Source organism: Nansenia antarctica (genome assembly GCF_963989245.1).
Source record: "Nansenia antarctica genome assembly, chromosome: 9".
Taxonomy (NCBI): Eukaryota; Metazoa; Chordata; class Actinopteri; order Argentiniformes; family Microstomatidae; genus Nansenia; species Nansenia antarctica.
The window spans coordinates 35,489,055-35,515,133 of record NC_137679.1 but is presented as its reverse complement, the minus strand read 5'-3'; the positions used below and the strand labels follow the sequence as shown (position 1 = coordinate 35,515,133).

The following is a 26,079-nucleotide window of genomic DNA, read 5'->3' as shown; positions in this document are numbered from 1 at the left end:
TCTCTCCTACCTTCCCCTCCCCAATCCATTTTACCTGGAAATAAATATAGCAGTATCAATACTGTTCTGCACTGAAGAAAGAAGTTAGCTCTCCGTGCCTTACTTTGATGGTTGCTCAGTTGTATGCACATTACAATAGGACTCCCAATTGTGCTGACCTAGAAAACAAGCTAACCTGACAATCACACTTGCCTGTCATTGGGAAAAAATGGAAAAAAGTGTTTATTTTATATTTATAATATATTCATACAATATTATGTGTTTTCATTATTGTGGTTCAATGTGATTTTGATAACTGAAAGCATACAAGCGTTGTGCATATGTGACATTGAAAATAACAAAACAAGCAGAAACTCTGCTATATCTATCTGTGATCTACATTTTACTTCTACTTTTCTACCTTCTTTTACTTGTGTCACTTGTTTGTGTGATCTGGAAAAACATTTTGGCACATTATTGTTTTAATCTTTAATCTTTTTTGCTGCAATGTATTCATAGCTTTCAGTCACGTGGTTTCTTCCCTAGCAACCACCAACCTGACGGGCAAAAAGTATCATAGCAACATGGCGAGTGGACGCAAACGGTTAATAAAATACAAAGGTTCCATCTCACAAAACATAATGGAATGTCAAAACTTTGACGCTCAATATCTCTGAACTACCCTAAACGGAGATAGAACCTTATCATTCTAAACGGAGATAGAACCTTATCATTCTAAACGGAGATAGAACCTTATCATTCTAAACGGAGATAGAACCTTATAATTCTAAACGGAGATAGAACCTTATCATTCTAAACGGAGATAGAACCTTCTCATTCTAAACTCACGAGTTATCTTCAGTTGATGGATTTGACTTAGGGGGCATTCATTTGAAGTAACGTAATGAACATACAAGTAACAACAACAGGTTAATGCAGCCAGCCAGCCAAGCAAAGAACATGACTATGCCCAGTTTATGCATTATACACTCTAATATAATTGTTAGATTGCCAGGGTATTCCCTACAGGTTGTTGTATACATATACGTTTAATACGAAACTCGATCAACCGGGCGTTGGGGAGTTCTACCGCTGCTGGACGGAACTCCCGCTGACAGCGGGTCGAGGGGATATTTCTACCCGGGAATTCGCTCATTGCTGTGTCCACGGTGATAGGAGTGGAGGATCGACTCCATTCAAAAACTTTTCGATTCCCTGGTTTCTCCTCTTTCCGAACACGTTGGAATTTTTACCGTAACCCCCGGAGAATCAAAGTTATTAAGCCGCAAAGGGTGCCTCCTTGACCGGCTTTGACCGTGAATAACACCGGCTATGGAGGTGCTACAAACACAGTTTTAATTTCTCTAAATTCACCATCAGTATACGGTCATTTTGAGCCCTTACACACCGCGCTGACACCCCGAGAACATATACTTTAAATACGAAACTCGATCAACCGGGCGTTCGGGAGTTCTACCGCTGCTGGACGGAACTCCCGCTGACAGCAGTCGAGGGGATATTTATACCAGGGAATTCGCTCCTTGCTGTGTCCACGGTGATAGGAGTGGAGGATCGACACCATTCAAAAACTTTTGGATTCCCTGGCTTCTCCTCTTTCCGGACACGTTGGAATTATTTTCCTAACCCACGGGAAATCAAAGTTATTAACCCGCAAAAAGTGGGTTTTGCCCGTGGGTTTTGCCCGCAAAAAGTGCCTTTTGCCCGTCAGGTGGGCGTTTCCACTATGCTGTGACGTCACATGAAAGCTATGAATTAGGCTACAAAATGAACTTGACTTCATGATTGATATTGTAACGATCCTGTATGAGGCCCGTTGACAGCTCCACCAAGGGAGTTAACTCTCTTGGTCTAATGGTTAGCGCGGCCGTCGGTTATGTGGGAGGTCGGGGTTCGACTCCCGCATGGAGCGAGTTACACCGAACCTAAACCTAACCGTTCGCTACAAATGGTTGACAGCAAACACAGCATGGACATTCTCAACAGAATCGAAAAACATTTCAGTATTGTAACGATCCTGTATGAGGCCCCGTTAACAGCTCCTCCAAGGGAGTTAACTCTCTTGGTCTAATGGTTAGCGCGGCCGTCGGTTATGCGGGAGATCGGGGTTCGATTCCCGCATGGGGCGAGTTACACTACCAAGGACACGTTCGCTGCGAACAATATCATGCCAAAGCAAGGTTTGTGTGACCACTGTCAGTATTACAACTTGATGACTTATCTACTTCTAATACCAAAGAGGGAGGGGTTTGATCAGAGATTGGTTTGACACTGATCTATTGATGTCAGATTCTCACAATACGATTTATGTTCACTGTATTTGATGTAACATGCTCCTTTAAATTGTAATATTCAATAAATACATGATCAAAGGTGACTATGGTTTATAAAGTATTATGTTTTCAGTTTGTATCATTCACCTATCGCACTGTGGACATTAATTGTGTAAATAATAAATCACTGACTATGTAAACAATTATAACAACCTATCGTCTATAGGCCTATACAGTAACGTGCACTTTCACTTTTTGATCAAAAGTGAACAGATGTGAACTATAGAAATCCATATCATTGATGATTAAAGTCCAAGTGACAGCAGGGGAAGTGCAGTCAGCTGATCTCCACCAGACAAGTCACGTGACCACCTCCTACACACACACACACACACACACACACACACACACACAGCGACCCACCAACATGACAGCACGCCAGGAGTGAGTACAAAACAAACCCGTTTCTTATATTCTTTAATACTTTGTTTAAAAAAGATCTTCTTAACATAATTCACTTGAACGCGTTACTAATTGTGTATTCTAGCATTCAGCTTGCACGAATGTATTCTAACTTGCTAGCTACTGAAGCTAACTAGCTAGGACATGATTGTCATGGGAATCCATCCATACATACAATACGAAGGTTTGGGATTAGTAGTAACTAGATGTCATTCATTCATTCATTCATTTGGAGGACAGTTAGTACAATAGAGAGAGGAGCTCGCAGGATTGACACATCCTGTACTGTGTAGCCAGCTAGCTAGCGTTGCATTCATTCATGGTATTCTGTGTCAGCCAAGATACCTGGCTAGTCCCTGTTTCATCAGCAACATTGCTTGACAAAGACCTGCCCCAGTGATGAGCTTTGGGAAGTAAATAGGTTAAATGAGTATTGTCGAGAACGATATGTGTCTGTACTGAATTTACATTTAAAATGTAAAAAGGAAGGGGTAATCATTCACATGAGCAGTGTGGACAACCTGGTGCTTAGCTCTCAAAGCACTGTAAAGACTACTTGTCTGAACTTTGATCATATCATTCAGATTGTTACTAGATAACTCTGGCCAGAGGTAAATGTTTTATCTGAGATCTGATTAGAGGCACCTCAAAGTTCACTTGGTTGAACAAAGCGCTGACATTTTTTGTTGGGGGTTATCATCTAGGCAGAAATGTTCATCTCATGACTCAGTCCTCCCCCCTCTGTCAGAAATATCACTTAATAGGCCTATGTTGTTCATACAGTGAATATATTGCCTTCATATCATTTATAATAATACACATATTATGTTACAGTAGGTATTATTAATCTCACTTTGGGTTGCAGTATCAAATAGGACTGAGGCCCTAAGCTAAACATTGGATGCTTTCTTGCTGCAGACCTGTGTTTTGGCGGGGTAAGGAGACCCTGAGAGTGGCAGCGGCCCTGTTTGCTGAGAACCGGCGGCGGCTGTGCCAGGGCCTGAGAGCCCAAGAAGGGCTGGTACCCAAGTCTGTGGTCCTGCTACAGGGGGGGGAGCAGAAGCAGAGGTACTGCACCGACACGGACCTCGCCTTCAGACAGGTACTGGACCAACACATGCTGTTTAGTGTCATGCAGGGGAGGCTGGTAGAGCGAGAAATCGGAGGATTCAGGTCATTGTCATGCATGAAGTGTAATGAGGAATGGTATCAAACACGTCCATGCATTACAATGAGCCTGTCTTCCGATTCCTACCTCCATTAGTCTCCCCTGGTGTCATGTCAGACTTATAAGTGATGCTGTTACTGTACTGTATATTAGATTTGGTAATGATTGTGCTGAAGATTGATCAGTCATAGTTACAAGGTTGTCTCATTCAGATGTTGTGGTATTCTATTCAGTCTGGGGATATGAAAGAGAAAGGGGGCAAACAGTGTGTTTGTGTGTTGAGACTGTAGCACAAGTGACGTGGAATCTCTGTCTGGGACTTGTAAACCCAAATGTTGCTCACATCACGGACCACAAGGATGTTCTCTTGGTCTAATGCAGTGTTTCTCAAACCTCTCCTCGGGGACCACCAGCCGTTCCACATATTTGATCTGTTCCACCACCAGCACACACCTGATTCAACTAATCAAGTGCAAAGCAATTATGATTTGTACTTGATTAGTTGAATCAGGTGTGCTGGTGGTGGAACAGATCAAAGATGTGGAACGGCTGGTGGTCCCCGAGGAGAGGTTAGAGAACCACTGGTCTAATGGCATACGTCTGGGCTTGGTATGATGTACAGAACCTGAGTTCTATCCCAGTCAGGGGTTAATAATGTAGGCTATCATCTCTATGTATCAAAGTACTTTATCCTCTAAGGACAAATGATCTCTCTGATACCCAATCCATCACACAATTCTAGCTGATTCAGATACGTTATATCTATAGACTGCTGAATATGAGGGTTACTGCCAGCTGATGAGGGATTACATTATGTTTGCTCTGGTGGACATGCTGTTCACTCTGTACCGGCCCACTTGCCCCCTATTCTATTAGTTAGCCTCCCTAGAGGCAGAGCGGAACAGTCCTCGGCCAATCATCCATCATGTTGTCCTCTAGGTGTGGATGCAGGACAGAGCTATGAGCAGGAATCCTATCTATCAACGTTTAGAAGCAGTGAAGCAAAGTCTAAGTTAATAATGAACTGGCTCTGTGAACAACAGGCTAGCCAAAGAATCCAAACTTTCTCATAACAATATAAGTATACTGAAATCTTATTTGCCTTTTGTTGCTGCCATCTAAAAAGAATCTGACAAGTCTCCCTTGTTGTTCCAATAAGCTCAGACTATTCGGCTACTGATTAACAGGTTGAGTCTCTTCTTAGGGTTTATTTTTCCATCCTGCATTTATTGAGCACGATGATGTTTGCTTATGATGTTCCTTATCGCTTCAGTGCCCACTGTCATTGTAGACTGGTGTCCCAGACTGCACCTGGGTTCAATACATGTTACAATACAAGCTGAAAATGAAAACTCACAGAGAGAGATGTCAGGGCCCTGACTCACTTCTTCTGCTTCTTCTGGTTCCGTAGGAGTCCTTCTTCCACTGGGCTTTTGGAGTGACCGAGGCCGACTGCTACGGATCCATCGACGTGGACACAGGAAAATCCATCCTCTTTGTCCCCAAGCTGCCTGATAGTTATGCCACCTGGATGGGAGAGTGAGTTTTTTTTTTTACAGTCTATTCCAAATTACGGTAACCACTAGGACTCATATTCTAATATGTTGTAAACTTACTTGGCAACTGTCTTGGAAAACATATTCTGTGTGTTGACAGGATTCATCCCAGGGAACACTTCAAGGCGAAATACGCCGTTGATGAAGTGCAATACACCTGCGATGTAAGTATGTATGTGCTAGTATGCACGTCTGCATACACATGTTGTCTGCATGAGCAGAGGGTCAGTGTTGTGCTTTTAGGTTAAAGCCTTTTGGAACCGACATCACTGATCAGGGAAGCCAGGAGCTTCATGTTTGTTATACCTTTTGACCAGTGGTAAGACATATCTAACCATTGATGATTCTAGTGTGCTAGGCTAGGCTAGGCTACGCTAAGAGGACCCTCGGTTCCCTGTCATTCCTGTCATTCTCCCTTAAGCATTGAATAATGTGTTTTTGTTATGACAGGCCACTGAAATTACTCTCCCAAGGGTTCCCCTCTCAAAAGCTTTACACCGCTTCTTCCCTGAAACAAAACAACCATATGATATATTTCAGAATAACTTCAGGCCTGCTTTCCCCCCCCTGTAGACCAGCATGATAATGAGCTTGATGTTAGCTGTCTTCCCCAGACATATGGCACATTAAGATTAAGTGTATGCATGCAGTGGAGTTGACGCTCCCCCGATGGTGTTTGAAGAGGCAGACACCTGTGCGTCAGTCAGATATAAGCAAATGAGGACAGTGTTGAGGACAGAGGAACAGGTTGAACATGGAGAGTTTAGCCTTCGTGTCCTTTCAACTTTGTGATACCGAGTACCGTACCACTGATTCATAAAAACCAGTACGGTAATGATGTTCAGATAATTCTCTTCCATGTATATTGATTTTCCCCATGAACGTGATCAAATCAGGGCCGTGTTGCCTTTTAAGCTGTTTGCAGAGCTGTACTAAATAGTCACAAACCGAGCTAAGCGAATTTTAGCGTCGCCGTTTAATGTGCTCAGTACCAGGGGGCCTTTGTTGCTACCTCACTGCTCATGAGTGAGACCTTCCTGTCTGCAGCCCAAGATAATAAGAAAACATGAGCTTAGGTTTTCTCCATTAGACAGCGCCAGCTCTGTCTCTTCCCTCATTAACGCTGCCTTTCTGCGCTCACTCAGATCGCTGATGTCCTGTCCAACCTGAAGCCCGCTTCCCTCCTGACGTTGGTACGCAGCATCCTTGTACAAATGACTCTTGTCTTAATGAACTGTGGGCCCGACTCGTAGGATAAGCTTAGATTGTTTTAACACTCACTCACTCTCAGCAATCAATATTAGTGTTTTTTCTCTCTGTGTCTTTGTCAAGACTTTAGATCAGTCCATTTTAGGCCAGACACGATAATCGATTACATGTACGCCAGCCATGGATTGACATTGACATTAATGGAGACTTGAAAGTAGTCTCACAAGTATATTTTATCCTTCCAGCGAGGACTGAATACTGATAGCGGAAGTACCTGCCGCGAAGCCTCCTTTGAAGGAATCAGCCGGTATGTTTAACTACCATCAATTATTCATTAGTGTAATTGCACATTGGTCACAGACATTATTCTAGTTTCATTAGCAGGCATGCAGCAAACCCTCCAGCATACAGATTGGTGGTGATTAAGATCAGCCTGAAACTAATTTGTTGAAATATACATATTGCTCTTGCTTGTAAGTTAGTAATCCATGACATTACATTATTTTCTGCATGGTTGCGTAGTTGTATGGTTAAATGTTGTGCCTTGATCAACACCTTTGACCTTACAGATTCCAAGTTAACAACACTCTTCTGCATCCAGTCATTGTGGAATGGTAAGGCCACTCTATTAACATGTTCCCCATTTAGACTTTAATGTATTTTCTCAATTTGATGTCTGTTCTGTGCCATTATCAGCAAACTGAAGAGACACCTCTGGATTGCTGAGGTTTACAGTATTAAAGGATTGCTCTGAAACTAAAACAACTGATGCATCACATACAATGTTTATGAGGATGTGTGTCTATCCTTGTTTTCAACACCATGAATGAAAAACATTCTTGCCACTCAATTTGTATGTAGCCTTATTCAATGAAAATAGGCCTCCAGCAGTATTTCCAGTAAGTCTTCACTTATAGCCGTCGGTGAGACAGCGGCCATTGCTCCTTCTGCCTACTGAGGTAATTGAGTGTGTGCAGTCAGAAGCAGAGGCTTCTCTCTGGGCTGTTTTCTGCCTCCCGTCAGAGCTGTAAGCCAGCCTGCTCAGCTGTAATGGTCTTCGTGCTTCCCTTGCTGCCCTTGGCATTTGGCTCCATACCAGTCTGATGAACTGACATTTCTCAAATGATGTGGAAAGCCGTTTAGGCACATCTCTTTTAAGGTGCAATATGTGACATTCAAGCTTTCTTGTGGTTGTAATTACTTATGTTTAATGGTAGAGATCAGGGAATTAAATAAAAAAATCATTTACAAATGCTGTTTTGGTAATGAAAAATGCTTTCTAAAATATAGAGTAAAAAAACAACAACATTTTTGGAATAGCAAATGTGCATATTTACCCGTGTCGTGTGTTTGTTTTTTCATTAAGGTAATGGATAAAAAAGATAGAAAAAACATTTGAGTGCTTCAGCACTAATAGGGCTTCACTGTGCTCTGTAGCCAAAATGATTACCACCCAAGAACCATTAGTTACTGCTGCTCTTGTGTTATTTATGTGGAACTATTTTTGTAAAACCTTATTAGTCGGCTGTGGCTGTTTCACACCACTGAGTCATCTGAGGTGGTGACTGCATCTCCAACATGTAGGAGACTCATTAAGATAGAAATGGTGATGGGAACCATGACCAAGAATAGACTGTCATAAACACCTCGCTAACAAGATGGCATCATTAACGCAGTTTCTCTCAACTTGTATGAATGTAATCTTTCACTGAAGTCTGAGCCATCCATCCATCTTCCATCCATGCATACAGTTATTATGCATGGTTTTTATGTTCAAAAAGCTTTGGCTCTCTTGGTGGTTCCTTCGCCTCCGGCTGGGTGTCAGTGTGTGTAGGCATGATAACCTGGAGAGATCTCTCACCTGGTGTGGTAAGCAGTAGATCTAATGATGACCAGAGTTTACAAGTCTTTGACCCCTGGTTCCCTCCTGCAGCCGGCTGATTAAGACTGATATGGAGCTGGAGGTTCTTCGCTACACTAACAGGATTTCCAGTGAAGCCCATAAAGAGGTAACATCTTGCAGGGCTGGACAGACCTGCCACAGGGGGGAATGAACTCCACGCTCATTTCTATCAGTGCATTTTGGAAAATGGGCTGTCAGGATTTTCTGAGGGTCTGTTTTCAGCTTAGAGAAAATGTTCTTCAGGTACGCTTAAGATGAGAGGTTTGCGGTAGCTGTTAGTGATGTTTGACAGGGCGATTCTTAACTGATCGGATAGATTTTTTCTAACTTTTTTATTTTTATTTTTTTACTGTTGAGAGCTTTTCATAACTGGTCAGATAATGCCATCTTGATTCTCCTTTTCCTGAAGTTTAGTAGTTCTGTCATGAAGTCAATGCAGACTATATTTATACTATATTTATATTTATCCTTTATTAATGTTATATCAAACACTCACCTGACCTACCCTTCTGCTGTACATACAATATTCAAATAGTATTTGACGCAAATTTTTTTTGAGAATATTACTCCTCAGTCCACTATATATTTGGTCCCAAAAAATATATATTTTTAAAAATTATTATTATTACTTAGTTGTTTTAATACTTTGTTTATTGGATTTGTCAAGATAATACACTTGTCAAAAGAGCATTTGTAAAAAGGTACATATACCCTCTAGAAAAGACGTTGACATAATACTGAACACCAAAGCAGCTTACAGAGACTAAAATAATACAACCATAAACAGACATTAATAAAATAAAAATAAAAATCCATCAGTCAGCTAATAGTGAACCACGTTAGTATTGGACATTAATAGTCAGTACAGCAGCATATCACCCACACCACATTGATACCCCTCCAAACCACAAGAGGTGCCAATCAGGCATGAGTGGGAAATGTATCCTCTGAATGAATTGGAAAAATGGACCACATCATTTCCCAAATGTATTGGAGGAGCCACTTAATGAAAGTCAGATTTTTTCCAATCTAAGAAAATAAAGGATGTCTCTTATTCAGTGGGTATGATGGGGAGATACAGTCGATTTCCAGTTGGTCAAGATCAGTGTTGCCACAGTTACTTTGAAAAAGTATTCTGATTACTGATTACTGATTACTCCTTTAAAAAGTAATCTAGTTACTTTACTGATTACTTGATTTTAAAAGTAACTAAGTTAGATTACTAGTTACTTTTTTAGTTACTATTGGCAGCTGCCTAGGCACCCGACCCCCCCCCCCCCACCCGCAACATAAAAATGAAAACTGGTTTTGCCAAAACTCACTTTATTTTAACAGTAACTTAAATTACATAATTAAACTTTAAACAATAACTTAAAACAACAAAATAAAGAGTCTTTCTTTGCCTCACCCAACATAAATACTTGTTTTTAAACAATAAAATAAATATAATCTTTATTTAAGTGGGGCTACCCCCCTCAAAACGCAATTTCCCATTTTTCCCCGATTTTGAGATGAGTTGCTCTTTTGCCTCCTAAACATGTTTTCTTTCATATTAGTGACAATACAACGTCGACAAAAACACATTTGGTTGTTTATTTTACTTGATTGTGGTGCATGCGTCCGTAAAATCCTCATAAATTCGCCAAAAGTTAGTAGTTTACGCACAGCGTTACCGAAACGGCTGCTGTCTGAAATACATCAAGCCTGGCCTTGTTTGAAAGATGTGTTTCTTGTGCTCAAAATGGCCGCTTCCAAAATTTACAACGCCCCTTGTATCAGCAACCAATCACTAAAATAGATAGGTTGCATTCTTTTAGAATACGCGATTCTATTGGTTGATGCGAAAATTCTCGAATGTGATTGGTTGTCGTGTCCCATGTGACGCGGAAGGCGGAACTAGCCTCTCCACTCAGCCGTTTAACATTGGCGACCTACTGAACTTTAGGGACACTTTTGGGACACTTCCTATGTAGCCAGGGGAACAGAAAAAGACACACACCATCAGTGGGATGCCAGCTTTCAGACAAAAGTGATTTCAAGTCTCTAGCCCAATGTATCACCAAACAGCGCTCAATTTAGTCAATCACTGTGACCCACCGTTTAACATTGGCGACCTCCTGAACTTTAGGCTCACTTTTGGGACACTTCCTATGTAGCCAGGGGAACAGAAAAAGACACACACCATCAGTGGGATGCCAGCTTTCAGCCAAAAGTGATTTCAGATCTCTAGCCCAATGTATCACCAAACAGCACTCAATTTAGTCACTCACTACCCCTCCCCACTCAGCCGTTTAACATTGGCGACCTCCTGAACTTTAGGCTCACCTTTGGGACACTTCCTATGTAGCCAGGGGAACAGAAAAAGACACACACCATCAGTGGGATGCCAGCTTTCAGACAAAAGTGATTTCAAGTCTCTAGCCCATTGTATGGCCTCCTGTGGCCAGAATTCATAACTCCCCTCCTGAGTGAGCTAGAGGTCTGGTTTTCACAAATGTCGAACATCTTCGGTCGCGCCTAGCAGAAAAAACTCGACAGAGTACGGGTGCCAAGCCCCTTACGAATGACCTCGTCGAAAACGGTGCGTCTCTGCGCCTCGGAACGGCCGCGCTGACCGAAAAGCATTTAAAAATAACTCAAATTCAGGCTTCTCGGCCTAGGCACTTCAGGTCAAAGTACCGCTGCGTCGCAACCGTACGAGCCACAGACGCCGTTCTAATATTTCCTGAATCGGCTCGGGCCCGCCGAACACATATCCGAGCCCCGACTCGGTTGCGGCGCCAGTACCAGGTTCTGTCCCTCTCTCACACACAGGAGAGGCAGATGTGCTCACACACCAGTACCAGGTTCTGTAACTAGGCTTGACACAAGTGTGTGTGTGTGTGTGTGTGTGTGTGTGTGTGTGTGTGTGTGTGTGTGTGTGTGTGTGTGTGTGTGTGTGTGTGTGTGTGTGTGTGTGTGTGTGTGTGTGTGTGTGTGTGTGTGTGTGTGTGTGTGTGTGTGTGTGTGTGTGTGTGTGTGGCTGGCTGGCTGGCTGTAGTTCTGTGTGCTGATTACATGGTGGTGCCAGAGGTTTGTGAGAGAGGGAGACACTTTCTATTCCATAACAGCCACTATTTGTAGCCTGTGTGCATTTCTGTTCAGTTTATGTTATTCAGTTATCAGTCAGGTGTTTAGGATGTTTATTGCTAATGGTTTGATTAGGTTTTGTGTTTGTGAATAGCAGTTTCAAATAAAAATGTTTCATATTTCACAATACAAAACTTTGAGTCTGTTTTCCCGAAAATTTGTTTTTATGTGTTTGTCCACACACTTGTCCACACACAAGGATTTTCCTTGCACCAAAACAGACCAAACTTTCCACATTTCTTCCTATCCATATTCTGCTTCTCTGCACACAAGAGTTTGATGATATATCATTCATAGCCCTGTTTATAGTACATTTTATACCAAAACCATGGCGAAAATAGATTTTTTTATGACTATGGACAGTATTTCCTGATGTATGGGCTGATACGAGGACATAGACACAATCTGCTGTGTGCAAAGTTTGTTTTCTTATGTGTCAACATAAATAAATAAAAAAATAAAAAAATTGACAAATATGATGGTGTGAGTGATCCTGGAGATTTGGGTCCAATTAGCATCTAATTTGCATAATAAACATAAACAATAATAAATTCAGAAAACTTGCAATACATTTTTTCATAGTTTTTATGTACATAACAAACTGGGAATGTGTTCATAGTGATATCTATTTTCTTTCTTTTTTTGCCTATTGGCAAAGTCTAGGGGGGGTAGCCTCCCCTTAACAGTAACTAGCAAGGAGGGGTTTCACAAAACCTAAAACCTACCCTGACCATTCAGGCTTTTACCACAGGACAATATTTTCTTGCCAGCACAGAGTGTACAACGAACATTTATGTTCTTGTCATCCTTTGCTGACACAAACTCAAAATAATCCCTATATTTCCAGCTATTTAACGCATATCTCTGTTCTCCTCCATTATACGCTTCTGTTTACACTGTGCAATCAGCGTGGTGATACACGTGAGCGATTCTGCTGCACCTCGTGTTGAAAACGTGATCACTGACGTCACTCCCCAAGACGCGAGAAAAGCAATAAATGTTTGTTTACTATCGAACATTACAAAGAAATACTGCATTTAGCCTAAGTTATGAGGTAGTAACGCAATAGTAACGCACAGTCACTCGAATAAGTAACTTTAATCAGATTACTGATTTGGAAATAGTATCGCGATAGAATAGTCGTTACTGGGAAAAGTAATCAGATTAGAGTATCGCGATACTTAGTATCGCGTTACCGGCATCACTGGTCAAGATTAATCTCCTAGTCAGTTGGGTGACAAAAGCTACTTCTGACTTCTTTCTTGGAAGTAGGGAGGAAAGGCAATGAGGAGGAGACCCAAAACAGTAACAAAACACTGAGAGCATTTGGTTCTACTTTCTCCTCAATTATATCTTAATGATAGGGTATTAAAGATTTCTGTCCAATAATGATGTAGGGATGGGCAAAGCCAGAACATGTGTATAAGGTTTGCGGGAGATCACTGACATCTATCACAGGCTGGTGATGCACCGTCATAAATCTTAGACAACCGAGCCTTAGGCCCAATGCCGTTTCCCTTCCCTACCCCTACGGCTCGTTGGAGTGCCACTCTGTCCAAAACCTTAAGCTGAAGCGGACATGGACTTGCCAACATGGCAATCACCCCAAACACACTAGTAAATCCACCAAGAAATGGCTCAAAAGAAAGAAATGGAAAGTTCTGGAATAGCCAAGTAAAAGCCTGGATCTTAATCCTATTGAGGTGCTGTGGGATGATTTGAAACGGGCTGTGCATGGAAGACACCCCTCAAACATCACACAGCTGAAATGATTCTGCATGGAGGAGTGGGGGAAACTTTCTCCCAGTCGATGTCAGAGGCTGGTAGACAGTTATAGGAACGTCTAATTTATGGTATTTCTGCCAAAGGGGGCAATACCAGTTATTAGGAACTAATAACTAACTAATTCCGTAAAAAATTGTATTTCATGGGGTGTCCTAATTTTTTCCACGACACATGAAATTGAGCCTTTCAGAGTTGGGATTGGTGTCAGGAAACCATTTAAAATGGAATCATTCGGTAAGTGGAAACATAGGGAATGTGTTATGGACAAAGCTACGGATCTGTAAATATATATAAAAAATAAAATAAAAAACCTGGGAAGTGAAAATGTGTCAGAGCTACTGGAAAAAATTTGCAAAAACAGTGTCTTTAAAAGTCTTCATACCAAAATATGATTCAATTTAGCATTCAAGCCTTGTTGATGTCATTATCGCAAGCTTATTTATACTTCTTGGAAAAGTGAGATGACACAAGAAGTCCATACAAGCCTGTCATTAGGACATCACTCAGTCTTCTTGTATGCAGAATGTAATTATATTTTGCGACCACATCAACAGTAGACTGATGAGAAATATACTTGGAAAAGATTTTGGTGCTTTGTGTACTTTTAATAACTGAATAAGAAAAGTAACTTTAAACTGCACATTATTTCCCCTAAGCCAAAGCAGCAATGACTGAATAGACCTACTCAAGTCCAACAAGCTGCATTTCTTTCTTCTACAGCTCATGAAGCATGTGAAACCTGGACAGAAAGAATTTGAAATGGAGAGGTGAGTTGACCTTGACGTCACTATGAGTATGCCAACCATATTGCATGCAGTGAGAACGCAAAGCACCAGATGTTATTGTGGCGATGCCCTAGATTTTATATTGCATGGTCGGCAGGTTGCGTAAAGAACCATCTGCACACAAAGAAGATAATAAAACTGTTAAATGCCAAGGTGTGTTCCTTTGACTGTACTGCAGTCACACACCACCACTGATAAGAGACTACTTCTCTCACTGCCCAACATCCCAAGTGACACATTTCTGCCCCACAGGGCAGGTCTGTTTTATCATAATACTTAAGCAATATCACACGAGAGGGAGTGTGTTATACTGAATATCAGCACGGCTGTGATTCGGTCGTAGGTACGAGGCCGCCAGGCCTGTGATATTGCTTTTATACAACAGTTCTACAGCGCAATTTATTAGTTAACAGTAATAAGTGACAACAGATTATGATTTGTTTGTTTATTTAATCATTTATTTTGGCTCCGTCAAGAAAAAATAGTTCCTCAACGGGACTGTTCAACTAGCGAAGTTTCCCACAGAAGTGGGGAAAAAAACGCCAGATCAGATATATAAACAGGTTATTTTGATAAACCGGATACATTTTGTGAATATATATGGTTACTTTCTCGCCTGAAAACATATTAAAACTTCATAAAATTATATATTAACACTTGTAGAGCCAAATTACAGCTTTTGGCCAATGGCGGCCAAAATTGAGGATTTAAAAACGGAGAGTTTTGCTTTGCGCGCTGATTGGCTAATGTATTCTTAGTAACAATGTAGTCTAATTAACGGTAATTTAACACCTGTGCGGCGGAGTGCTACATATAGTTAAAAGTCCCAGTGCTGTTATACTATATATCGTAACTCATGGAATGCCTCTTGTCCAATCAAATTACTTGGTCGGAACTAACTGTTGTATAAAAAGTAGATATCATCCAATGGAGGTTGGTGGAGGTAGAAATCACAGGACATTGAATGGTCGAACATGTGTTTGATACCATTCTTTATTCCATTCTGAGCATTACGATGAGCCTGTCCTCCGATTTCTACCTCCACCAGCCTCCCCTGATATCATCCTACCTATGATTTAGTCGTCGCCGATTTTTGGTGTGGTGTTTGTGTTATGTCTGCGTTCTCATGTTAGTGACAGTTTGTTAGTGACAGCTTGGGGCCTTTCTGTTGCAGTCTGTTCCAGCACTACTGCTACACCCGTGGGGGGATGCGCCACTGTTCCTACACCTGCATCTGTGGAACGTAAGGCCCCTCCCCTCCTTCACTACTCACAATGCTGCTGACAGAGAACCAATGAACCGTCTCTGAGGACCAGCTGCATTTCTCCATGAAGTGCCTTTGTGAACTCTTTACTTGAACTCATTATTCACAGTCGCAGTGACAGCAACTGTCGTAGTTCATGATTTTTCCATATCATTATCTACTGTACAGAAGGAATGAGAGGTAGATTTTGCAGAAATGGTTCTCTTTCTCATTGCGATGATGATGATGATGATGTTGATGTTGATGTTTAAACGTTCAACAGTGGGCACAACTCTGCAACACTGCACTACGGCCATGCTGGCGCCCCCAACGACAAGACCATCGAGGATGGGGACATGTGGTTAGTCAGTACTCACTGTATTCATTTCACATGTAATAACATAACTAATAATGATGATGAGTAGATTTTTTTACTTGATTTTTGTAGATTCCGTTTTTACACAAAAAAAAGATATTTCTTGGTCTATTTACCAAAGAAAATGCCTTTTTTTATAATTGTTTGTGTGTACCTCTACACCAGACAGAGTTACATCTCCCCCTGTTGTTCATGCTACAGCAGTGTTAGTCTTTTTTGCCTGTTATTTTATGAAACTATATACACTATGCTATTCATGTACAGTACTGGGCTTTTAGATCTTTTCAGTTTACCTATATCCAGCCAGATCTATAGTAGTATATTTGATTATGAGTGTGATTGAGGCTTTAATGTCTAATTGCCCACAGTGGTTGATTTGATATCGCACTGAAGGGTCAGAGAGGATAAGAACCTTTTTTACCCTTTCCATTGTTCAGGCTGAGCTGAGAACGAAATGTATTTTTTGCTCTGGGCACAGGGTCAGCCATAGTCAGCGCCCCTGGAGCAATTAGGGGTTAAGTACCTTGCACTTGCACTCCTTGCACTTTCACTCCTTTGCCTTGCTAATATATGTTTGACGAGACATCGACATCAGAACATCCCTTATGCCGCTCCATTGTTTTATTTTCATAGTCTGATCTGCTCCCCCGAGAGAGAAAAAAATCATGCTTTGAAAGATGCTTTTATGTAGTCACATTAGTCTCTCTAAAGTTTGTCAGGTTTTAAATATTGATAACGTCTTAGAAGTTAAACAGATTTTTGCACTTGTGTGGCACTCTCAGGGGCTTCGTCTTAAGTCTAGACAAAGCACAGTGGACTGGGTTTGAACCCGAGGCAGGCTCTTGTGTGTTGTGCACTGATGGAGATTTAAAGCGGAACCCCCCGTGGTGACACAACGTGTACACCTTTTAAAGGCAAACAGCGTCCGCAGCGAACCTTTATTCATTCTGATGCACAAGCTGTGACCCATTTATGTTCAGACATACAGTGATGCAACTAGGAAGGCTTCAGGGGAGGTTGCTTTGTCTAATTGTGATGGTGTGGTTTCTCTCCTGGCAGCTTGTTTGACATGGGTGGAGAGTACTACTGCTACTCCTCTGACATCACCTGCTCCTTCCCAGCCAATGGCAAGTTCACTCCAGACCAGAAGGGCATCTATGAGGCCGTGTTCAAATCGTCTCGAGCTGTCATGGATGCCATCAAGCCAGGTATTCGACATTAAAGAAGTATCTCACAAAAGGTTGTCATCAACAGTTTACCGGTATTAACAGGAATTGCAAGATTGTTTACGCTTTTATTCGGTCTTTGACTTGACTATGATGGTCAGGATCAGAAATGACTTTGGAATAGTCTTAGCTAGCTGGTGGTCATATCGTAATAGAATAAACAGGTCAAGTCGATATCACCTGCGTCAGGGGAGGCTGGTGGAGGTTGAAATTGGACGACGGGCTCATTGTTATTCATGGAATGGAATGAGGAATGGTAACAAACATGTGTTTGGTAGTAGTTCCTCATTCCATTCCATGCATTACAATGACCCTATCTTCTACCTCCACCAGCCTCTCTTGACCCTCATATACGTATATGAGGGCACTTTGGGACATAATACATTACAGGACAAAGGGAAGCATGAGGTGTAGAACCTGTGACTGGAGCAGGCTTGTGTTGTAGGGGTGAAGTGGTCAGAGATGCACCGTCTGGCTGACCGGGTCCAGCTGGAGGAACTTAAGAAAATGGACATCCTGTGTGGGAATGTGGAGGACATGATGAAGGTCCACCTGGGCTCCGTCTTCATGCCCCACGGCCTGGGACACCTACTGGGCATCGATGTGCACGATGTGGGCGGCTACCCAGAGGTCAGTGCTTTATTGTCCATTAACTTTATTGTCCAACTTTATTGTCCATTAAATGTTCATAGATTTATTTATTTTTTCCTTTGGCACACCTCCGGCACTCCTTTGGCAGGTCCGGAAATATCTAGACAGTGACACAATTTCCATAAGTATGGCTCTGTATGCCACCACAATGGATTTGAAATGAAACAATCGAGATGCAATTGAAATGCAGACTTTCAGCTTTAATTCAAGGGTCTGAACAAAAATATAGTATGAAACGTTTAGGAATTGTAACCGTTTTTATACACAGTCCCCTATTTTCAGGGGCTCAAATGTAATTGGACAAATTAACATAAACATAAATAAAATGTTAATTTGTCATACTTAATACTTGTCGAGAATCCTTGCAGGCAATGACTGCCTGAAGTCTGGAACCCATGGACCCATCTCTAAATGCTGGCTTTCCTCCTTTGTGATGCTTTGCCAGGCCTTTACTGCAGCTGCTTCAGTTGTTGTTTGTTCATGGGTCTTTCGCCCTTTCGTTTTGTCTTCTCAACTCATGGGTTGCTTTTGCAGTATGTTTTGGGTCATTGTCCATCTGTACTGTGAAGCGCTGTCCAATCAACTATGCTGAATTTGGCCGAATCTGAGTAGACAGTATATCCCTAAACACTTCAGAATTCATCAGGCTGCTTCTGTCTTCTGTCACATCATCAATAAACACGAGTGACCCAGAGCTGCTTCACAAAAGATTAATCACTATCAGGCTAAATCCAAACTTTGATTTGATTGCAATCTTGATTAGACTTTATTCGTAGGCTATTTCAACTAGCTATTTCTAATGCTTGCTGGACATTCATACACTCGTATAGGCTAATTTGCTAACACCTAGTATTTCTATCTATACTATTTCTATCTATACCACCCAGGGGGCGTTCAGACAACATCGGGGGGCGCTGGAACAAATATTTTTTAAAGGGGGGCGTTGAGGTGTTCTTGGGGGGCGTTCACGCATAAAGTATTTTTCTCATGAAAAACAGCTGTCAGCAGTGTTATTACGGGTACGTTCGTAAATGCAAGAACGGTCAGTTCGCTCGGACAAAAAACGTATTTTCAGTCAGAGCACCCATCTCTGAGCGCTCTGAACGTGGCCGGGCTCTGTGATGCAGACACATGTAGCGCAGCGCCCCCCAAAAAATAAAAGTGAGTGTCATCAAGAAGATGGAGAAGCTAAAAACTCAGCTAGCAAAGGCAGAGCTTTTGATAGTTTCCAATGTGTCTGGGTAAGCTGCATTGTAGAAGAATCTTGACAGTTCCGGTACAGTGCAGAAATTGCAATACTATGCTAGGCTACGATAGAAAGAACCCCGGTTCATCCCATCTGTAAGGTCATGTTGACCATGGATGCACCATAGATAATGCTAGCACAAGCCAACTTTCAATGCCCAACTTCTATGAGTGTTTTCCTTGTAGGCTATGCTTGAGTGACATATGTTTCAGTTTGTGGGCTCATTGTAATTGTTGGCTATAAGCGAAACATTTCTTATTTTAGTTGTGATACTCAGTCCATGTCCCCGCCAGTGTCGTGCCAAATACTCACTCACTACCCTCTGCGCTTATGCGTTCGCTTCCTTTCAATACAGCTTATTTAATGTAGTTAAAATGAGTGCTAATACCATACCACCATACCAGAACATCACAGCAGGAACAACCTATCTCTTCTAACCAGTCCGGAAAGCTCTCTGTCGCTTACCAATAATCGAACCTAGAGAAATCAGCTACGAATGTCCCCTCCCCTCGCAGGTTCATTACAGTATATTACATACATGTATTACTGTTAAGTGTTGTTGTGGATGTTATCCCTAGTGCCATTCTGAGGTTAGCATTGCGATGTGTTCGTCTTAACGTTTACAAACTAAAATATACGATCGCTTTTTTGTGATATGTTGCTCCTCTTGTGATGTCCTGGAAACGAACACATAAGCACTCCGAACAGCTGTCAGCGTCTTTTGTTGCTATAGGAAACCACTACTCTGCTTGCGATTGATCAGCTGTCAGCAGTGTTATTACGGGTACGTTCGTAAATGCACGAATGGTCAGTTCGCTTGGGCAAAACCGTGTTTTCAGTCAGAGCACCCATCTCTGAGCGCTGCCAGAGCGCAGAGCTCTGAACTTTGGAACTTTGTTATGTTTTGATATGTTTTGATATGAGAAATTCTAACTAAGTGGTCAGTTTATGAAAATAATACCATAGAATACTAAATAAAATATTTAAATAATAGCCCCCTAGCGTTTGCCGCCATATTGTGACACCACCCCCCCCAAAGTCCAATCAAAAATGAATAAATATTAGCATCATAAAACAGCAATTTGGCGAAATGCAACACCAGCACACTTAAAAAACTAACAATGTTAGTTGTAATGTACAGTTTTGTAGCCTACTGTTTGTTCTGCACCGGACATGTGTGAAATTGCTGCTGTGTTATTGTTGTTCTGTGATATAACACAGAATATTAGTCAACATTAATATTCAGGGAAGAAAATAAGCCTACTTTTTTTGATGGGGGGCGGTAAGAGACCTGGATAATGGACAGGGGGGCGCTGGCCCAAAAAAGGTTGAGAACCACTGATCTATACTATGTTCTTTTTTTTTCTTTTTTTCACTTTATATTTTTTTTCCTTAGAATGATAGTATGATATACTATTATCATACTAAGGCAAAAGAAATAAGATATCAAATATCATACTATACTATGTTTTTTTTTCTTCACTTCATTTTTTTCCTTAGAATGATAATACTATACTATATACTATATCATACTAAGGAAAAGAATAATAAAGTGAAAAGAAATGGAAAAAAAAGAACATAGTATACTATGTTCTTTTCATTGTATTCTTTTTTTCCTTAGTATGATATAGTATAGTATATTATTATCATTCTAAGGGGAAAAAATAATGAAGTGAAAAGAAATGGAAAAAAAAGAACATAGTATACTATTATAAAAAGATGTAATGCAGAAATTACGGTATGTTATTTTTTTTTACTTTTTTTTTAAATTCTTTAGTATGATAATAATATCATACTATACTATCATACTAAGGAAAACAATAATAAAGTGGAAAAGAAAGAATAAAAGAAAAAGAACATAGTATGATATATATATATATTTATTTTCTTCACTTTATAATGTTTTCCTTAGTATGATAATATATCATACTATACTATATCATACTATCATACTAAGGAAAAAATTATAGTGGCAAAAAAAGAAAATACATGCATACATACATACCTACATGCATACATACTAGATACATACTGTACCTACATGCAATGCATACATACCTACATACATATTAGATTACTGCATTATTACTGTGTTATTAGAGCGCTATTACCGTCTTTTTACTGTTTTAAAGTATTATTACTACATTATCATAGTGTTATTTAAGTATTATTACTACATTATTAGTATTATTGATACATTATCACTACAATATTATACAGTTATTAATGCATTATCGCTACGGTATTGCAATGTTATTATACATTATCACTACAGTATTATAACCTCATTAATACATTATCACTACAGTATTATAATGTCATTAATACATTATCACCACAGTATAATAGTGTTATCGATACATTATCTCTATGGTATTGCGATGTTATTAATGCATTATCACCACACTATAATAGTGTTATTATTACATTATCACTATGGTATTGCAATGTTATTAATGCATTAATACAACTGTGTTGCAGTGTTATTAATACATTATCTCTATGGTATTGCGATGTTATTAATGCATTAATACAAGTATTATAGTTTTATTACATTATCACCACAGTATAATAGTGTTATTGATACATTATCTCTATGATATTGCGATGTTATTAATGCATTAATACTGTAATAATGTATTAATAACATTGCAATATCATAGAGATAATGTATCAATAACACTATTATACTATAGCGATAATTTATGAACACTACAATACTGTTGTATTAATGCATTAATAACATCGCAATACCATAGTGATAATGTATCAATAACACTAGTATACTGTAGTGATAATGTAATAATACCACTATAATACTGTAGTGATAATGTATTAATGCATTAATAACATCGCAGCACTGCTGTCAATGTATTAATAATATCACAATGCCATAGAGATAATGTATCAATAACATTATTATACTGTAGCGATAATGTATTAATAACACTACAATACTGTAGTGATAATGTATTAACAACCCTATAATACTGTTGTATTAATGCATTAATAACATCGCAATACCATAGTGATAATGTATTAATAACACTGCAACACTGTTGTATTAATGCATTAATAACATCACAATACCATATCAATGTATTGATAACACTAATACTCTAGTGATAATGTATAGTATAATACCGTAGTGATAACAATGTTTTAATAACAGTGATGCAGCAATAATGTACTAATAACACAGTAATAATGCGATAATGTCATAATAACACTGTACAATGCTTAACAATGCTGTAAAATATTTTAATAGCACAGTGATAATGCACTGTAATAATTTAGCAATAACATGCAGCTATAATGCAGCAATAGCACAAATAATAATGTGGTCATTATTACCTAATAACACTATAATATTGTAGTGATAATGTATTAAGAACACCACAACACCGCTGTGTTAATGCATTAATAGCATCGCAATACCATAGTGATAATGTATTAATAACACTATTACTGTAGTGATAATGTATTAATAAGTGATGCTGTAATAATGCAGCAATAATGTAGTAATAACACTAATAGTGATAATGCAGTAACAATATTTGAATGGCACAGTGATGCAATAATGCAGCAATAACACACAGTAATAACACAGTAATAATGCTGTAATAACAGTAATAGTGCAGTAATAACACAGTAATAATGTTGTAATAACACAGTAATAACAATAATGCAGAACATAATAACATAACATAATAATTTCTTAATTTCTTTCTTTCACTTTTTTTTTTCTTCACTTTATAATTGTTTTCCTTAGTATGATATAGTATGATCATTCTAAGGAAAACAATCAATAAAGTGAAAAAAAGAACATAGTATAGTATGATATATTATATCTTTTTCTTTTTTCACTTCATAATTTTTTTCCTTAGAATGATAATATATCATACTATCATTCTAAGAAAAAGGGAAACCTAGGATATAAAGGGAAACCTAGGATATAGAGAGAAACCTATGACAGAGAAAGGATCAGTCTGACTGACTGTGTGGTTGGTTAGGGGATGGAGAGGATCGCTCTAACCGTGTGACTGACTGTGTCGTTGGTTAGGGGCTCTAACCGTCTGACTGACTGTGTGGTTGGTTAGGGGTCTAACCGTCTGACTGACTGTGTGGTTGGTTAGGGGTCTAACCGTCTGGCTGACTGTGTCGTTGGTTAGGGGGTGGAGAGGATCGACGAGCCCGGCCTGAAGAGTCTGAGGATGGGCCGTCCGGTGCAGGAGCGCATGGTCCTGACGGTGGAGCCAGGCATCTACTTCATCAACCACCTGCTTGACCAGGCCCTGGCCAACCCAGCGCAGAGCTGCTTCATCAACAACCAAGTGCTGGCTCGCTTCCGCGGCTTTGGAGGGGTCTGTTTCAGATTCAAGATTTCAGATTCAATTTAATTGTCATTGACAGAGTACGAGTACAAAGATAATGAAACACAGTTTGTCATCTGACCAGAAGATCTGCAAAAAAAAAACATACAAGTATGGACAGATATATGTACAGTGTGATATGTACAGACAAACGCGAAGATGTGTACAGTATGATATGTACAGAATCATCAGCATCAGTATATATGAATGCAGAATGAGATATGAAGACGATATGTACAGTGTGCAAAAGAGCAGTGGTGCAAAAGCTAAAAAAGTTGACCTATCCATAGCCACACTACACCAAACTTTATTGGTGTCAATGAAAACTGAACTCTTGCCATGATCTACTTCTCCCTCTGTATAACAGATATAATATAATAAGACATATTATGGCATCACACAATCTCAAATTGCTTATATAAGAACAAAAGGGTTAGGGTTAGGTATTCAGCACTTACTTAAATGTCTTTAGACTGCTTCCTCTACTCCATGTCCCTGGTTGATTGTAAAGTCTTGGATTTGGTCTTCAGGGTGTTGTTCATCACTGCTGACTATTCCTCTTCCCCTCTGTCTCCTGCAGGTGCGTATAGAGGATGACATCGCAGTAACTGCAGCTGGTGTGGAGCTGCTCACCTGCGTCCCTCGCACCGTGGCGGAGATCGAGGAATTCATGAGAGACTCCTCAAAGACCTTCAGTCCCATCGTCAGTTCCTTGAACATGTAAATGACGTCAAACGACTCCAAGCCGATCTACAGTAGTTGTTAATCTTCACTCCGCAACCTGGGGATAATGCATGTTTTCTGTAATAAGGGACACGCTTTATCTTAAATATGTCTACCGAATATCAATAATTGATGCTTTCAATGCTTAATGCAGTCGATGCTTGCTAGTAAGGAATTGAATACAACAAAGTATCATTTTTTATATATTCAGTAGCACAACACAATAATATACAAAATTGCTGGTTAAACCACCAATACTATATTTTGAGGCCACCATGAATACTGAAATGAGAGATTATTAAGATGAAGAATAATGCAGTGGCCATCTTGCCACTAGAAACAGTGTTAAAAGAGTGAAAACATTTCAGTGCCTAATAAATTGTTTTTAATATGACTTTTTGATAGAGATTTTATTCTTGGTATTTTCTTGAACATTTATACAAATCAAATAAAAATACTGTGCCAACCACTGAACCAAATATTTCCCTCAGTTTGTAACTTTGTCTGACTTTCTGAGCCCAATTTCTTTTTTTCTTTTTTTTTTAGTGTAACTTCAGTTGTAATACTGCCCCCCTCCTGTAGATGGAGCCCCTGTCACTCATGTCAATGGAGGCAAATACTCTATTACTATCATTTACTGTGCATGTGTTTGTCATTATGGTATTTCAACATTCATTGTACAGTATGTACTTTTTTTCAAATTGAATTTGATTCACACCATCAACAATCTGGTGTACAAATTAATGGAATGTCTACAAATATGCACAAAAAGTATGCAAGCATAATTAGTAGTTTATTTATCCATACCGTCTCCAAAACATGTCAATTAAATCATGCTCATTACAGTTCTGCAGTTCATACTTCAAATACTGTAGTATAGAGGTTTTCAGTCATAGTTATGAAGGAAATAATTGTGTTGACAAATATTTTAAGGCTTAAATCATCAACTTTCTTGGCACATATGGTTATTGGGGAAATCTGAAATTGTTACATACATTTTTCGACTTTTAAATAAATGATATATACCCATTGATTCTTGAAGAATCTTACTTACAAATGAGCTTAGCTCAACTGAACCCAGAATATAAGCTTAATTTACTATCAAACACTCTATAGCTTAGAGTATCTATAGCCTTTTAAACAAAACATGTTTTAAAGTAAACTATTATTTTTTATATACTGTAATGGATGGTCAGTCCTATCCATGGCTCTGCCTACTCTAAGAATTTAAGAGTAGTTACATTTCTCCAGCCCCATCCTTAAGCCGTTCACTAGACTGCTTTGTTGTTGTTTAAATCCCAGATTGCCCCTTTTTAAATCCCTATATTGTAATGACTTTGCTACGGTATGTATTAAGTTCATCATACCATTCTGTATGTTGGCATCACTACAAAATATAGGATAAGAAAGCTTTAACGATCATAAGTAAAGTACAAGCCCTCATAGCTTTTGTTACAGTGATGGTCCATGGCTGGATGGAATTGAAAATGTCAGTATGAAGTAGAAAATACAGAGGGGTAAGGCTATTCGTAAACATCACTGTTAATGTAAATGTACCACCCTTTTTCCTAAAATGTACATTTTTAGTTTCTATCTATTGTAATCTATTACAGTACAGATGCTTACAGGGTCTACAAAAGAAAAAGAAAAAAAATATTTACTCGTCATTTTACCTTTTTTCCCCATCTATGACCAAGAATACTGTACTGTACATTTACAGCAGCTGTGAATAATTCTGTGTCCTTGAAGGGAATTGTTGTATCATTCTTCACATGGTATAATAGTCTTTATATCATGCAAATTAGAACCGTTTTTTACCCATCTCTCTTAAAAAGGTATTAGCGTTCGTGGTTCTAACCATCTGCTTTTACCATCCCGTGGGCTCTGGAATGCCTACATCCCTTCTGACACAGCTATTGGTGGAGAGGCAACAGACATTTTAACCCTGCAGCTATAAGGGGCCACTGGTGGCCG

At 39.7% G+C, this 26,079-nt stretch overlaps 1 protein-coding gene across 1 annotated transcript; it reads left to right on the top strand.

Moving 5' to 3' along the window:
- The first annotated feature begins 2,684 nt into the window (after positions 1-2,684).
- Positions 2,685-24,553, top strand: pepd (peptidase D). The gene is made up of 15 exons (XM_080538793.1): positions 2,685-2,714; positions 3,651-3,834; positions 5,312-5,439; positions 5,557-5,620; positions 6,602-6,649; positions 6,911-6,972; positions 7,235-7,279; positions 8,599-8,674; positions 14,203-14,249; positions 15,442-15,510; positions 15,794-15,871; positions 16,946-17,094; positions 17,558-17,742; positions 23,182-23,373; positions 23,963-24,553. Exons 1-15 carry the CDS (start codon positions 2,698-2,700, stop codon positions 24,104-24,106), a joined length of 1,488 nt encoding a protein of 495 aa, XP_080394919.1. The 5' UTR covers positions 2,685-2,697; the 3' UTR covers positions 24,107-24,553.
- Positions 24,554-26,079: the final 1,526 nt, after the last annotated feature.